The sequence below is a fragment of the Pelmatolapia mariae genome, linkage group LG12 (assembly GCF_036321145.2).
Source record: "Pelmatolapia mariae isolate MD_Pm_ZW linkage group LG12, Pm_UMD_F_2, whole genome shotgun sequence".
Classification (NCBI taxonomy): domain Eukaryota; kingdom Metazoa; phylum Chordata; class Actinopteri; order Cichliformes; family Cichlidae; genus Pelmatolapia; species Pelmatolapia mariae.
The window spans coordinates 12,907,317-12,923,316 of NC_086237.1; the positions used below are offsets into that span (position 1 = coordinate 12,907,317).

General features: G+C 39.5%; 1 protein-coding gene across 1 annotated transcript in view; it reads right to left on the bottom strand.

The window, feature by feature from the left end:
* The window catches only part of LOC134639268 (glutathione hydrolase 5 proenzyme-like), a 53,942-nt gene extending 39,559 nt beyond the window's left edge, over nucleotides 1-14,383 (bottom strand). Inside the window, exons 1-2 of the mRNA XM_063490388.2 lie at nucleotides 13,710-14,383; nucleotides 1,877-1,978 (exon numbers count right to left, since the gene is read on the bottom strand). Of these exons, the coding sequence (XP_063346458.2) occupies nucleotides 1,877-1,978; nucleotides 13,710-14,383 (776 nt within the window). The remainder of the gene's footprint in view (nucleotides 1-1,876; nucleotides 1,979-13,709) is intronic.
* Between the last annotated feature and the right edge of the window lie 1,617 nt (nucleotides 14,384-16,000).

Here is a 16,000-nt window from a genome sequence, read left to right on the forward strand (position 1 = left end):
TTTGTGGTGCCCAAATTTATGCACCTGCCTGATTTTGTTTAAACAATTATTGCACACTTTCTGTAAATCCAACTTCATTTCACTTCTCAAATATCACTGTGTGTGTCTCCTATATGATATATTCAACTGGCATTTTTTATTGTAACAACCAACGATTTATACAGGAAAATAATGACTATTAACAAGGTTGCCCAAACTTTTGCATCCCACTGTAGTATAAACAGTACAGAGTCAGTTTAGGGATGGACACCAGCCACGATAGCTTGTAAACGTCACTCTCACAATGTAGGCACCAGGAAATCTTTTTGTTTTGTTTTGTATTCTATTTAGATTAAAATAATATTTGTATTCTTATTTACTAATATTTTATTATTAATATAGCAGTTAATTTAATATGGTTCAGTTACCTTTGTACAAAAATGGTGCATACAATTGTCCTTAAATTAGCTGCTTTTTACTTTCTTTGTCGTAACTGCAGTAGTATGTGCATGGTAGGCACAGTTGGGGACCCAAAAATAGGGATAGGAAGCTTGATATGTGGATTTTGATACCCCACCAAGCTTCCAATGGGCAGATGTTTCAAAATATTGCTCCAAAGTGCGGTGCAAAACACACAGGTCACACGACCACGACTAAATCCAAGGTTTTGGTGTGCTTCACCCCAGTTTCGACAGAAGGTGTACCTGCTGCTTCTCGGTAGTTCAGTGTGCCAGGATTGCCATTTTTATGAATCAGTCATTTGTAATTACTGAGTTAATGTTTTTGATGCCGCTTCTATCACTTATACACCCGCATGTATAAAAGAAAATAATTCCCTCGCTCTCATTGCTATTTTTGCTGCAGATTGTGAAGAACAATGCATACCATTCAGTCAGTTAAACACTGGAATCAAAAGTGTATCTTATTTGAATGATTACTGGCATATAGATGAGAGCAAGAATCATACCGCTGGGTGAGCTTCATTCACTCATACTGACAGAGAGAGTGACACACTGAATTGTAAACTCATTAAAATATTTTAATAGGAGGGAGGAGGCTGCCTGATCGCGGTTTGGGGCTGGTGGGCCTTCCTGCTGCTGCGGGAACTGTCTGTTTGTGTCCACCCCAGAGTAAAGGGGACCATCTCCTTAGTCTGGGGGTGGATTGCCCCTCTGGAGGTGTTGGCGCCTGGAAGGGCTGTGGCTCCCCACACATTATATTAGACGCTTACATGGGGAAACCTTATGAACACAAGCGCTCTCATACACACAAGTGTATACATACAGGTACTCATAGACACACACTGTGTTGGTAACTTGTTGCCTCAAAACATGTCCTGTATTATCAATACTGTGTGCTGCTCAGTAACATTTATTATTTACTGTTACTTATGCATATGTTGGTTGTTGCATATGTTGGTTGTTGCTATGATTCTTTTTAGTGCAGGTATTGAAGCAGATTTTTCATGTTTTTCTCTCTCTATCCTTCTGTTAACTTTCTCCCCAACCCGTCTTACTTTCCTTTTTCTCTGTCCCCCTTTCTTGTCCATTGTGAGTGTAATAACGCAAAATAAAAAATAGCCTTAAAAAAATCTAATAAAACATGACTATCAAGTGGGCCAATATAGCAAAAGCTGTAATTGTCCATTTTGGAAAATAAATCTGTTGGGCTTTTTTTTTTAGAGAATAATGTTTAGACCTGTGTTTTGCATAAACCCGTGTTTTGCATAGGTCTGTGGTACTTGCATGATTGTGATGATCCCAATTAAGAATTAATTTTAGTCATTTTAGTGCTACAGTTTGTTCTTTGAAAATTGCATATTAAGCACCATGTAAAGCCTTTGTTAGCAACATACTGAACAGAACAAATTCTGTCAAACGTTTAAAATATTACTCACCGTCCAATATTTGAACAATTCTCAGAGTCTGCAGCCACTGCAGCTTCTGAGAAAGGGCTGTCAGTGTCAGTGTTATTAGACATCTGGTGTGTGGTCCGAGACCTAATTAAATATATAATAGCAATACATAACAGTGCTTAACAAATGGCAACATTCTCATGGTAATAAACAGGAATTAAACTGACTGGCATCAAACAGCAACTACAGAACTTTTTTTTTTTATTCACAATAACATATGTTTTTGATAATGTCTCACAATTAGTGAGGTGGTGTGTATGATTTGCAAAGACCTGAGTACTTCTTTTGTAAATAGGTGTTGAGGGGAAACAACATAAAACGATACTTTTCACAATGATTCCGCGGGTTAAGGAGTTAGAGACGTTTTAGTGCTAAAGTTTCTTATTAGAAAATTGCATATTATGCACCGTAGGAAGCCTTCGATTAAAATAAACTGTGTCAAAATTTTAAAACGTTACTCACCATACAGTCCCTGAACATTTCCCACAGCCTGCAGCTTCTGAGGAAGTTCTGCCGGACCATTTGGACCTTATATGTAGACCCACAGGAACACCCACAATTATAGCAACCACAACTGCACCGACAACCAGAATCAAAAAGCAAACCTTTGTTGACCGAAGCATGGTTCTTTCTTCTCTATTTCTCTATTCTGGAGAATAGTTGAAATTTTTACAACTGATTTGATAGCTGACAAATTATTAACTCTATAACTAACTGGAAGAGATGCTGTTCCATCAGAAGGTGGGCGGCTGAAGTCTGTGTCACATGCGTAGTTAATGTATTAAGGGCTGTGGCTTTGGATTGTCCGTTTGACAGGGTGGACTGGTCAGCATTTATATCAAACATTTGTTTATGTTAACGCATGTAAATGAATTTGCACAACAGCTGCTTTGAGGGTAAAAGAAAAAGAAAGGGTGAGATCCTCCTTTTTAGGTCCTCTTTTTTTAGATCCTCCTTTTTAGATCCTCCTTTTTCCAGATATTCTTTTCTTTCTTTCATAATTTTATTTTCAGTTACAGCAGCGTGTTAATAGCAAAACTTTGAACACACAATACTTTGCTGTTCAATATTTACAATACCCCAAAAGATAACAGAAAGAGAGGAGAAGAAAATCAAACAAACACACAAAAACAAGCAAACAAAAACCTTCACTTTTGTGTAGGTTCAACTTGTAACCTGAAATATTGCCACACATTCAAAAATGGCGAGAGCATGGGGAAGAGAGCATAAAGTCTCTGACATATACAACAGGAGATATAAGGAAGTTTTGTGCTCCTGGTCAGCTCTGTAGATGGTCTTGATGCAATTATCAGCTTGCAGCTTAATCGCCAATGGTTTAATTGATAATGCAAAAAGAAGAGGGGATACGGGACATCCTTGTCTCGTACCACGGAGAAGTGGGAAATAAGAAGAGAATAACAAATTTGTTTTAACACGTGCCATAGGTGAGGAGTAAAGTAACTGAACCCATGAAATGAAATTATCCATATTTATTGAAAGTATAAAACAGGTAATCAAATGCCTTCTCAGCATCGAGTAATAAGGCAATTTCAGGGGCTGTAGTTGACTCGGTGTGTAAGATGTTTAAAAACCTGCACAGGTTGAAAAAAACATGCCTACCCTTTGCAAAGCCTGTCTGATCTGGAGAGATTAACAATGGTAGATATTGCTCTAACCTGAGAGCAAATGTTTTTGATAGTATTTTTAAATCTACATTTAAAAGTAATATAGGACGATATGATGAACACTCTAGTGGATGCTTAATTGGCTTCAGTAAGAGTGAAATGGTCACTTGTTGAAACATAAGGGGAAGACATTTTGAAATAAACGAGTCAATGAACATGTCTCGTAATAATGGTGATTGTTATGTATTTAGTAAAATCAGTTTATAGTTTTGTGGTACTACTTTCTGTGTAAAGTTGAGAACACCAAGTGTGGTGTATGTGCGCATTGATATGCCTGTGCCTTCACACAACATGGTTATTAAAGTAAGTTACTAACAACCAAAAAGGTGCTGTTACTTTACCACTTAAGTTATAAGAGAGAACATAACAGTGATAAACAGTCTTTAAAGGTCTTGAAAATTCAACCGGATAACTATCCAGATGCGGGTTTGCCATTCTGCATTGAACTAATCGCCAATTTAATTTCTTCCACTGTAATTTGCTCCTCCAATTGATCTCTGAATGCCGAGTTCAAAGTCTGGACTGCCATTCAATCAAAAATATAGCTTCAGACAGTTCAGGCGTGTTTAAAGATTCAGAATCATAGAGACTGGAATAGAATATTCTGAAACTCTCATTTATTTTTTGTTGGGTTGTGGTGATGTCCAGATTTGGTCCTAATTTCAGGGATTATGTGATTTGCTTCTGGTTGCAAAGCTGATGTGCTAAAATTTCAGATGCTTTTTCTCTGTGCTCTACCATCTTCCCCTAGATTTGAAAATCATAGACTCTGACTGCTGGGTTGATATTAAATTAAATTCAGTTTGTAAAATTAATCTTTGTTTATCCAGATCTTCTTTTTTTAATGGGTGTTACTGCAGTGACTTTCAGTTGCTGCTTGTTTATGGGCCTTATTGTCCAAAGTTTAGTCTTCAACAAGTGAAATTCATGCTGAATTGGGTTAAGATGAGGTGACTGAGTTGGCCATTCAAGAATATTCCACTTGTTTGCTTTAATAAACCCCTGGGTTACTTTGGCTGTATGTTTTGGGTCATTGTCCATCAGTATTATAAAAGGCTGACCAATCAGTTTGACTGCAATTAGCTGGATATGAGCATACAGTATGTCTCTGAACACAGAATTCATTCAGAAGCTTCTGTCCTGTCACATCATCAATAAACTCTAGTGTCCTGGTGCCACTGGGAGCCATCCACGCTCAAGCTATCACAATGTCTCTGCCGTTTTTTAGACTGAAAGCTGTGGCGTTTTACTGTCTGTTTGACAGGGTGAACTGGTCAACATTTATATCAAACATTTGTTTATGTTAACAAATGTAAATGAATTACACAACATCTGCTTTGAGGGAAAAAGAAAAAGAAAGGGTGAGATCCTCCTTTTTAGGTCCTCTTTTTTTAGATCCTCCTTTTTAGATCCTCCTTTTTCCAGATCTTCTTTTTTAATGCTCTGCCTGGGTGTTACTGCAGTGACTTTCAGTTTCTGCTTGTTTGTGGGCCTTATTGTCCAAATTTTAGTGTGGGAGTGAAATGGATGCTCTACTGGGTTAAAACGAGGTGACTGTGTTGGCCACTCAAGAATATTCCACTTCTTTGCTTTAATAAACCCCCGGGGTTGCTTCGGCTGTATGTTTTGGGTCATTATCCATCTGTATTATGAAAGGCTGAAAGGTTTCCGCAACCTTATAAACAGCACAATGACTGAAAATGACTGAAGGCAGGTTAGCCTGTGAGATTTCCATCAGTAATGGGGGGGCATTTAAAGGCTGATGTATACCGTAAACCTACGCATTTGGATCAGTATTTAAGGTTTGACTCTTATCATCCACTGGAGCACAAACTGGGTGTCATCAGGATGCTACAACATCCAGCGAACACCATCCCAACAGATACAGCTGCTTTTGTCATAGCTGGGAAGGCACCTAAAGAATGCTCTGGTGCTGTGGCTTTTAATTCCCAAAACACTGCACCAAAAATTGGTTCACCCCAAGGATTGGGTCCCCCAACACAAACAGAGTAATATAGTGACAAAACGTTTCTCCCACTGAAAACGCTACGTCCAGATGAACAGAATCAACCTTTTGGGGGTAGGATTAGTGCAGTGGCAACTTTTGTTGCTAGGCCCCCCTTTGTTTTACAAGAAACAACACCTCCAGAGGGGCCAACACCTCCAATTCCCCCCCATACACAACCTCCAACCACACACAAGTAAGCAAATACAAGTAAACTGCAATAAATACTAACTCTTTTACGCTACGTTTACATCTACATGGGTATTTTTGAAAACGCAGCTGTTTGGGCCTTTCGTCCACACGTAAACGGCACTTCGAATCACAAAGGTATGTGCCTTTTTTCACGTCATGCTGTGCGCCACGTCATTGTTTACATGAGATGAATTGCAGAATGGCAGATAGAGACAAAATACTGTTACTGTTAATCTTACTATCTTCAGGTTTTACACGCTTACATATACACACACAGTTAGTTTCCCTCCATTTAGAAAGGCAGAGGCGTCATGGTGTAATTATTTTACATGTAGTTGTTTTTTTCCTGTGTAATAATATTCAACATTGCTATCAATACATTTTTCAAAAAATGCCTCTCTGTGCAAAATGGGTTAAAAAACATAAACAACTGTTGGATACTGTTTGTCCGTGATTTGAAGTGGGGGAACAAATTACAGCAGGATCAGTCTGATATTATTTGTATTCCACTGTAACTTTACTGTATAAAGAGCTAACATCTCCAAAATGTCAGGAGTAGTTAGTCATTACAACAAGTGTTTGTGAACTAAAAATCAGGAATGTGGGATACTGTTTGTCCATAATTTGGAGAGCCCAGCGCGTGCTCCCAACCCAGGGAAAACCAATTCTGCAGGGGAGACCTACCTTGGCACTTGTGCAGGTGAAGCCAAAGGGAAGATATGCTTCACCATATTTTCTAGTCTTTGGCTTGAAAGGAAATTAGTTTGGAAACATATTTCGCGATGCTTCATCTCCTGCTTTGTGTTTGTGTGGGAGCCCCGTCAAAAACCTGTCCATTATGCTAGCAGTGTCCAAGCGCTCTTTTTATTTTTTATTTTCATAAGCCTATCAAGCCTACAGCTGCACTAAGTTCAACCACAACATGAAGGAAAACATTCTGTGTGTGTCTGAGTTTGGTGAACTTTTTGTAACAGGTTTATGTACATATACAGAGACCTCCAGAGCCTTTTCTATGGCTCTGTGTACATCACGGCCTTTTTTATTAAATATTTGAACATAATTTCATGATTTAATTTACTCATTATAACTGACATTAAATGACTATTACAATTGTTGTACATTACTGTAAAGTCAGTGCTATGAGATTGACTTTAAAATCACAACCTGATTTAAAACACAATCTTACGTAAACATTCTTGCCCTTGGAAATAGCTCTAAGATGTTAGGAGAATATGGCAAATGAGATCACAGGATGGCAAAAATGTACTTTAAAATGAGATCTTCTTGTTTCACTTGAACAATACCACAAAATACCACAATACCACAAAGAATAAGTGCACCTATGCAAGAACAAGTATCACTGCTATGGAGTTTTCATGTTTTGCATGCAGACTCAGGGCTGTTAGTCTCCTCTTGGCATTTTCTTATTTAAACATTGGTGACTTAGAACCTCAAAGTTTAGCAGCACAACACTGTGTTTCCTTTTTCCATCAAACATTTCTTTCAGCCATTGTTTTTATCAGTGCTATACGTGGCTGTAATTAATCCACGGCAGACCCGACCATGTTTCCATGCTTTTCAGCATGCACTTTATTCACGGTTTATTCACAGTTGTCGTTCACACACTGGCTGCAGACTTTAAGCCAGCAAGGTGTGATTGCCGGTGAGGTATGATTGCCGTCCAGGTGTGTCCGCCTCCCTTGCAGCCGCACCGCAGACCACACCCCACCACAGTGGCTAATATTTATTCAATAACCAAAGATATTTATTCAATATTCGAAGATACATGATTATACATATAATAAAGAAAGGTTCTATAAAAATTACACATGGTGTAAGAAAAACATAACATACAAATGAATGTTTTATGAAAATCTGACATACTTTCAAAGCATAAGAATAAAAGTTTTATTAAAATCATGTTCTTTGATGAACATGTCAATAAAATCATGTTTCACATTTTAAAAGGATAACATACTTAGAAAAGTGTTCACAAAAACAGTTTTAGAGAACTTACACACATTTTACTTTTTCCACAGTGCCTGTATGCCTCTTCCGAAACTTTGGGCTTTTCACCATCACACACAATAATAATATTAAAATAATATTTGCACATAAAAATAAAAATGTTAAAATCTAAATTCTGATTCTAATGAATGAGAATACTTTATCAAATCCTAAGGAAATTATAAGGTTACAGTTGCTCCAAGACAATGATATAATATAATGATATAATGCAAAATATAAGAAATAGATGCAATATATACAAATAGCTCAAATATAAATATCCAGAAAATCAGAATAGACAGAATGCCTTTATTGTCACTATTCAGATCCACAATGACATACAGAGCATCTCCTACTCAGTGCAAATGTGTGGGAGAAGAAAGGTGGGTGAGGTGCATAGTTTCTGCAGCACTACATACATATGGACAGTATTTTTAAAAATTTATAAAATGAACAAGTATATCCGTGGAGGAGAGAAAAAGAGAACTCTTCTCAGACCGAGCTTCTAGTAGGAGATCAGTATGAGAACAGAAAACAAAAAAACTCCTCAGCACAAAAAGCACATGAATCTTTACAACATAACACCATGAGAACACATCACAAGCAACAGGGGTGGGTATGCGGTGAGAGTTTTCCAGTGTAGACAGCAGCATCCTGTCCTGCAGCATCTCTGCGCTGAGGGCAAGTATCTGAGGCGTTTGGAGGGAGGAGGGGGGTGAGTGTATGTCTCTGTCTGTATACGTGTGTGTGTGCATGTGTATGTGTATCCTGTGTTCAGCTGAGAGAGTGTCCCTTCACCCAGTTGGGCGAAAGTAAACAGTCCTAATTTAATTCAATTTTATTTGTATAGCGCCAAATCACAACAATAGTCGCTTCAAGGCGCTTTGTATTGTACAGTAGATCGTACAATAATAGGTACAGAGAAAAACCCAACAATCATCTAACCCCCTATGAGCAAGCACTTTGGCGACAGTGGAAAGGAAAAACTCCCTTTTAACAGGAAGAAATCTCTGGCAGAACCAGGCTCAGGGAAGGGTGGCCATCTGCTGTGACCGGTTGGGGTGAGAGAAGGAGTGAGAAAGGTGACTGGAAAGGAAAAACTCAATGCATCATGGGAATCCCCGGCAGCCTACGTCTATTGCAGCATAACTAAGGGAGGATTCAGGGTCACCTGGTCCAGCCCTAACTATATGCTTTAGCAGAAAGGAAAGTTTTAAGCCCAATCTTAAAAGTAGAGATAGTGTCTGTCTCCTGAATCCAAACTGGAAGCTGGTTCCACAGAAGAGGGGCCTGAAAACTGAAGGCTCTCCCCCCCCATTCTACTTTTAAATACTCTAGGAACAACAAGTAGGCCTGCAGTGCGAGAGCGAAGTGCTCTAATAGGGTGATATGGTACTACAAGGTCATTAAGATAAGATGGGGCCTTATTATTTAAGACCTTGTATGTGAGGAGCAAGATTTTAAATTCAATTCTGGATTTAACAGGAAGCCAATGAAGGGAAGCCAATACAGGAGAAATATGCTCTCTCTTTCTAGTCCCTGTCAGTACTCTTGCTGCAGCATTTGGATTAACTGATTAGCTGAAGACTTTTCAGTGAGTTTTTAGGACATCCTGATAATAATGAATTACAGTAGTCCAGCCTGGAAGTAATAAATGCATGAACTAGTTTTTCAGCATCACTCTGAGACAGGATATTTCTAATTTTAGAGATGTTGCGCAAATGGAAGAAAGCAGTCTTACATATTTCCTTAATATGTGCATTGAAGGACATGTCATAAATGTCATAAATGACTCCAAGGTTCCTCACAGTGTTACTGGAGGCCAAGGTAATGCCATCCAGAGTAAGAATCTGGTTAGATACCATATTTCTAAGATTTTCAGGGCCGAGTAAAATAACCTCAGTTTTATCTGAATTAAGAAGCAGAAAGTTAGCGGCCATCCAGGTCTTTATGTCTTTAAGACATTCCTGCAGTTTAACTAATTGGTGTGTGTTACCTGGCTTCATGGATAGATAGAGCTGGGTGTCATCAGCATAGCAGTGACAGTGTATACTATGTCTTCTGATGATACTGCCTAAGGGAAGCATGTATAATGTAAACAGAATTGGTCCTAGCACCGAACCCTGTGGAACACCATAGTTGACCTTAGTGTGTCTCTCACTCTCCATTTACATGCACAAATAGGAGTCTATTAGATAGATATGATACAAACCACTGCAGCACAGTACCTGTAATACCTACAGTGTGCTCTACTCGCGCTAATAGAATATTATGGTCGACAGTATCGAACGCTGCACTAAGGTCTAGCAGGACAAGCACAATAGAAGATCATTTGTAACCTTCACTAAAGCTGTTTCTGTGCTGTGATGAGCTCTGAAACCTGACTGAAACTCTTCAAATAAGCCATTCCTCTGCAGATGATCTGTTAGCTGTTTGACAACTACTCTTTCAAGGATTTTTGATATGAAAGGAAGGTTGGAGATTGGCCTATAATTAGCTAAGACAGCTGGGTCTAGAGATGGCTTTTTAAGTAAAGGTTTAACTACTGCCAGCTTGAAGGCCTGTGGTACATAGCCGATTATTAGAGATAGGTCGATCATATTTAAGATTGAAGCATTAATTAATGGCAAGTCTTCTTTGAGCAGTTTTGTAGGAATGGGTTGATGGTTTGGAGGAAGCAATTATTGAATTTAACTCAGAAAGATTGATTGGAGAAAAAGAGTCTAAATGAATATCAAGGGTACTGAAAGTAGCTGTAGATAATATTACATCTGTGGGATGATTATTGGTAATTTTTTCTCTAATGATTAAAATTTTATTTGTGAAGAAGTTCATGAAGTCATTACTAGTTAACGTTAAAGGGATTGTTGGCTCAACAGAGCTGACTTTTTGTCAGCCTGGCTACAGTGCTGAAGAGAAACCTGGGGTTGTTCTTATTTTCTTCAATCAGTGATGAATAGTAAGATGTTCTGGCTTTGCGGAGGGCTTTCTTATAAATCAGCAAACTATTTCTCCAGGCTAAATGATGATCCTCTAAATTTGTGACACGCCATTTCCTCTCCAGTTTACGGGTTATCTGCTTTAGGCTACGTGTTTGAGAATTATACCACGGAGTCAGGTACTTCTGATTTGAGACCTTAGTTTTCACCGGAGCTGCAGTATCCAGAGTCGTACGTAGTGAGGAGGTAAAATTATTAACAAGATAATCGACCTCTGTTGGAGTAGCGTTCAGGTAGCTGCTCCAGTGTTGGTCAAGTTACTTGAAAAAAGTAATCAGTAACTAATTACTGATTACGTCCCCAAAAAAGTAATCCCGTTACTTTACTGATTACTTATTTTCAAAAGTATTTAGTTACTTAGTTACTTTTTAAAAACATGATTTACAACCTGAATAGGTGATAAAGCGATAAATCTTTCAGCCCAATTCTACTTTCTGCCTAATCCATCATATAAAATGTAATCAAATGGAAAAGTCTCTTTTTAAAATTTGTTTTATTAGTTTTAATCTTTTAACTTTATGCATCAAGCAAAAATTAAATTATATGCAACATTCTCTGACTGGAAGAAATTTGTTTAACATTTAAACTTATTTTCTGCACATTCCTGCACATAAAATAAAATAGGTTTTTGTGTTTACACTCAGTCTTTCAAGTAGATGCAAGTAAAACACAGCAGAAAATAAATAAAATCAAAGACTAGCAGTCCTGTTGCTCTATTTTCCCCTGTATAGCAGGAGTGGGGCAGGTGGAGGTTTGCCCTGGTGCAGGTGTGCCGCAGCAATCAGTGGAAGAATCCGCGAGTTTCTCTGTGAATTTCCCATTCCTGTGGCAGCGTACTCGGTGCTTGCTCGGAAGTTAAGGGGTTTTTTTCGCTGTAAAAAGAAGTTTTCTTCCCACGCAGTGAACAGCGGACGCTAATGTTTTTGTCACTTTTTACGGAATTAAACTCAAAGTAAGGTCAGTACTTCCACGCTTTAAACGCTGCACGCTCATACTCTCTCCCGCACTCGATATATTATCCATTCTTGATCTGCACACAGCTGTTGCCACGAACGTCGCACTCGCTTACGTCATTGTCATGAGACACTCACAAAAGAATCACTGTTTTAGTAACGCAGTAACGCAGCGTGCTTACGAAAAAGTAACAGTAATTTAATTACCTTTTTTGCATTAGTAATCCCTTACTTTACTCGTTACTTGAAAAAAGTAATCGGATTACAGTAACGCGTTACTTGTAACGTTAAAATCACCCACAGTAATTATTTTATCTGAGCTGAGCACTAAATCAGATAAAAAGTCTGAGAAATCAGACAGAATGCTGTATTGTTCTTTCTTTGTGATGTTTTATGTTTAAGTTGTTTATTGCTGGTTTTTAGTTTGTTTTTTGTCTGTTTGGGAGCTGACACAGTTTCTATGGAGATGGGGTTTTGGGGGAGTAACAGGAGGAGAGAAGCTGCAGAGAGGCGTGTAAGACTGCAACTATGCTTCCTGGTCCCAACTCTGGATAGTCATATTGTTGGGTCTGCACTTCCACAGGCCCCGCTGGTTTAGAGACTTATTCCCGTTAACGAAGCAAGATGAGCAGCATAACCGGTTTTTCACATGCTAGCACGGGAAGGATCTCAGAGCAGCCCTTCTGCCCTCGGTCTCAGACCACTTCGCAGAAAGAGCTTCCCCTGCAGTCTTTTATTCTCGTGACACACACAGTTTACACAAACACCCATTGTAAAAAAAACCCTATGCTGTCAGGCACTGTATGTGTGTGTATGCATGTGCGAGAATATGTGTGTGTGTGTGTGTGTGTGTGTGTGTGTATGCACGTGAGTGAGTTTGTGTGTTTGTGGGTGCGTTTGTGTGACCTCCTGCTCACCAAAGGGTCATAAAGGCAGGAAGTTTACTAAACAAGAAAAACAGAACCTTCACCTAGGATGTGCCTATGGTAAAACACTATGGCCTCCCCCACCATTCAACAGGCTGGGGAGGGAGTCAGCCTGTTGAATGGTAGCTGGCTGCACCAGCTACAGGGGCCTGGCTAGCTGCAGGTAAATGAAGGGTGCGAAGCCGAGTCTCCAATTCAGTAATCCTGGCCTCCAGAGCTGCAAATATGCTACATTTGTTACAAGTATCATTACTGCTAAATGAGGCAGAGGAGTAACTAAACATCTGACACAATGAGCAGGAAAGTGCAGGAGGGACAGGTGAAGAGGCCATGCTATGAGCGAGTTGGCTATGAGCTAAGTTAGTTAGCGAAACAGTAAAGACACAGTAAGTGAATACTTTGGCTATAAATTAGGTAGTGAGTACACAGAAAGTGTGCTTTGGATGAAGCACATGAAGATTATACTATGAAAAAAGAATGTATCTCAAAGTTTTTAATTAAATTGCTAAGCAGATAAGTTACTCAAAAAACACTGTTTTTGAGCAGGAACAGGAAGTGATACTCTCCTACAGCCAACCTTGGTGGCCTTGAAGGGTGTATCACAGAGAGTCATAACACAGTCTCGTTATAAGGGAGAAGAATTTGTTGTTTTCAGCCAGCCTCAGCCTTGAGGGCCTTCTAGCAGCAACTTGGGTAGTTAGATGAGAGAAATTGTGGTTGTTTGGGTTTAGTGCAAATGAGCTGCATTCAATTTTACAGCCAATCTACACATCCATCAATGGTCTGTGTTCAATAAGAACAGTCTCAGTACTCAGAGCCCATCTTTAGGTTTTAGAGAACAAGACTGAGAGACTCTCTGAGGGTTAAGGGTAGACGAAACTAGACAAGGACATAAGAAGCAAAGCAGGAAAGATAAGATGAGGGAGAGGGAGAGAGATGCGACCGCCTCTGTCAGAGCCAAAGAGAAGAGTGAATGTGTGAGTTCTGGGTGGTTATAGCATTTGGGGGGAAACTATTTTTTAGTCTGTCAGTCTTTGTGCTGATGCACCTGTAGCGCTTCCCTGAGGGAAGCAGGTTGAACAGGTCAAAACCAGGGTGGGAGCTGTCCTTGATGATGTTTGTTGCTCTGTTGAGGCAGCAGAAGGAATAGATGTCCATCAAGGAGGGGAAAGGGCCGCAGGTCATCTTATGTGTTGCCTTGACTACTCCTCTATCCGCCTTAGTGCAACTGTCATAACATGCTGTGATGCAGTACGTCAGCGAGCTCTCAATGGACGAGCAGTAGAAGGTCAGCAGCAGGTTGGAGTCCAGTTTGTACTTCCTGAGGACCCCTACAATCAATTCTTTGGTCTTTGTCACACTGAGCTGCAAAGGATTCTGCTTGCACCATGTGACAAAAGACTTAATCACAGCCTCCCTCTCATCACCCATGCATCCAACCACCACAGAGTCATCAGAAAACTTCTGAAGATGGCAGGTCTCTGTGCAGTGGCTGAAGTCTGTTGTGTAGAGGGTAGAGAGCTGGTCCAGATGGGCGTAGACACGATTGAGCAGGTAGATGATGGTGTCCTCAGCTCCAAGGCGGGGCTGGTGGGGGAACTGAAGGGGATCCTGTTGTGGCATGACAATAGGTTGGAGCTGGTCATGGATGAATCTTTCCAGTGTCTTCATGACGTGTAAGTCACTGCCACAGGCCTGTAATTCTGGAGGCCACTGGAACATGGCGTACCAGCCGGGGGAAGGAGGAGGAACTGTATGTGTCCTTAACATTAGCATACAGTATATCTACAATTCTCTCCCTGTGTGAAAGTTAGCAGTGTAGCCAAAGGTGACATGGTTGAAGTCACCCATACATAGCAATGAAGGCTTTTGGGTGCTGGGTCTATAATCAGGCTATAGCAGAGTGGATAATGTCACAAGCAGCCTCGCCTGTCTAAAGTGTTATGTCCCATGCAGTCCTTGCTATAACTTGTGTCTGTCATTGGAGCTAACTCTGATAGCTTAGTCAGCTAGCCGCTAACTGGCTTTCTGGGTAGAGATACAATAGCTAGTTCGAGCTGCACTAAACCACCTCTCTCTTGCTCAATTCTTAGTCTGTGGACGTGGGATGGGTTATCCTCGCCATCCCTCACAAGTGAGCCCCCAAATATATCTCTGGGTAACATTACTACATTTACTGTAATAACCAAACAGGTTTACAGTTGGTTTTCAGCTCAGTGTGCTTTATTTTTTTTTTTATCACAGTATGTGAATAAACGGTTACAGTGAGGAAGATATTTTTTAATGAGAAATTTTTAAGTTTCCAGCTCAGTGTGCCACTCTCTCTCTGCTTATACAAGTGCATATATGAGCTCACCCAGCAGTGTCTTGCCTTGTCCCATCTGTATGCCAGCAATTATTCGAGTAGAATATTTATTTATATAATATTTATTTGATTACACTTTAAATTCAGGTTAGAGAGAGGGTATTGTTTTCTTTACACATGCACATTTAATAAGTTAAAGCGGTAGTATCTAAAACAAATCATATTACAAATCACTCCAGTTGATAAAAATGTGAATTCTGGTGCCTGGCAGTACCTTGAAGCAGCAGGTACGCCACCTGTTGGAACTGGGGTGAAGAGCACCAAAACTTCAGATTTTGTCATAATCACATGACCTGTGTGTTTTGAAAGCAATTGTTTTCTATAAGCTTCTGCCTCTTCTGTAGAACATAAAGTTTCTGACTCGTGATTTCCAAAAGGCAGCTTGGATGTAATCCAATAATGAAAACAAGGCAGACATTAAACACTGAAGAAAGGAATTTATTGTACACAAAACTGACAGTTTGAAAATAAAACATTTTCAGTTCAAGTCCGGGTTATCTATTCCTATCAGTAAAACACATTAAACAGCTATAAAAACAAAACTGTTGCTTTTCAAACTCCTTTTCTGATTAACTTTAACCCTGAGCACATCAGCAGAATTACCCACACTTTATAACAGCAAAACAATAGCAGGATGAACTGTGCAAAAAATCTTAATATGCAAAATGAAGAAAAAAGACTAATATTGAAAAGCATTTAAATGTGGCTTATAATATTCAGATAAAAAACTGACCTGACCTTTCTATTTAGCTCTAACAGTCTGTGAGATCTAGCTTTGTTGATGCTGACATGCCTGTAACAGTAACTACACTTGTGTAGTAGGACTCCTAATGTTTTTGTTCTTTTTTTGTTTAAACTACAAATCAATTGATGGACAACTTAGGGCTGCCCTAAAGCGTACCTTACTTTATCTCCCTTCTGGACAATCCAGTGGGCTAAAATTTATAAAGTAAACATAAATCTGATGAGACTTG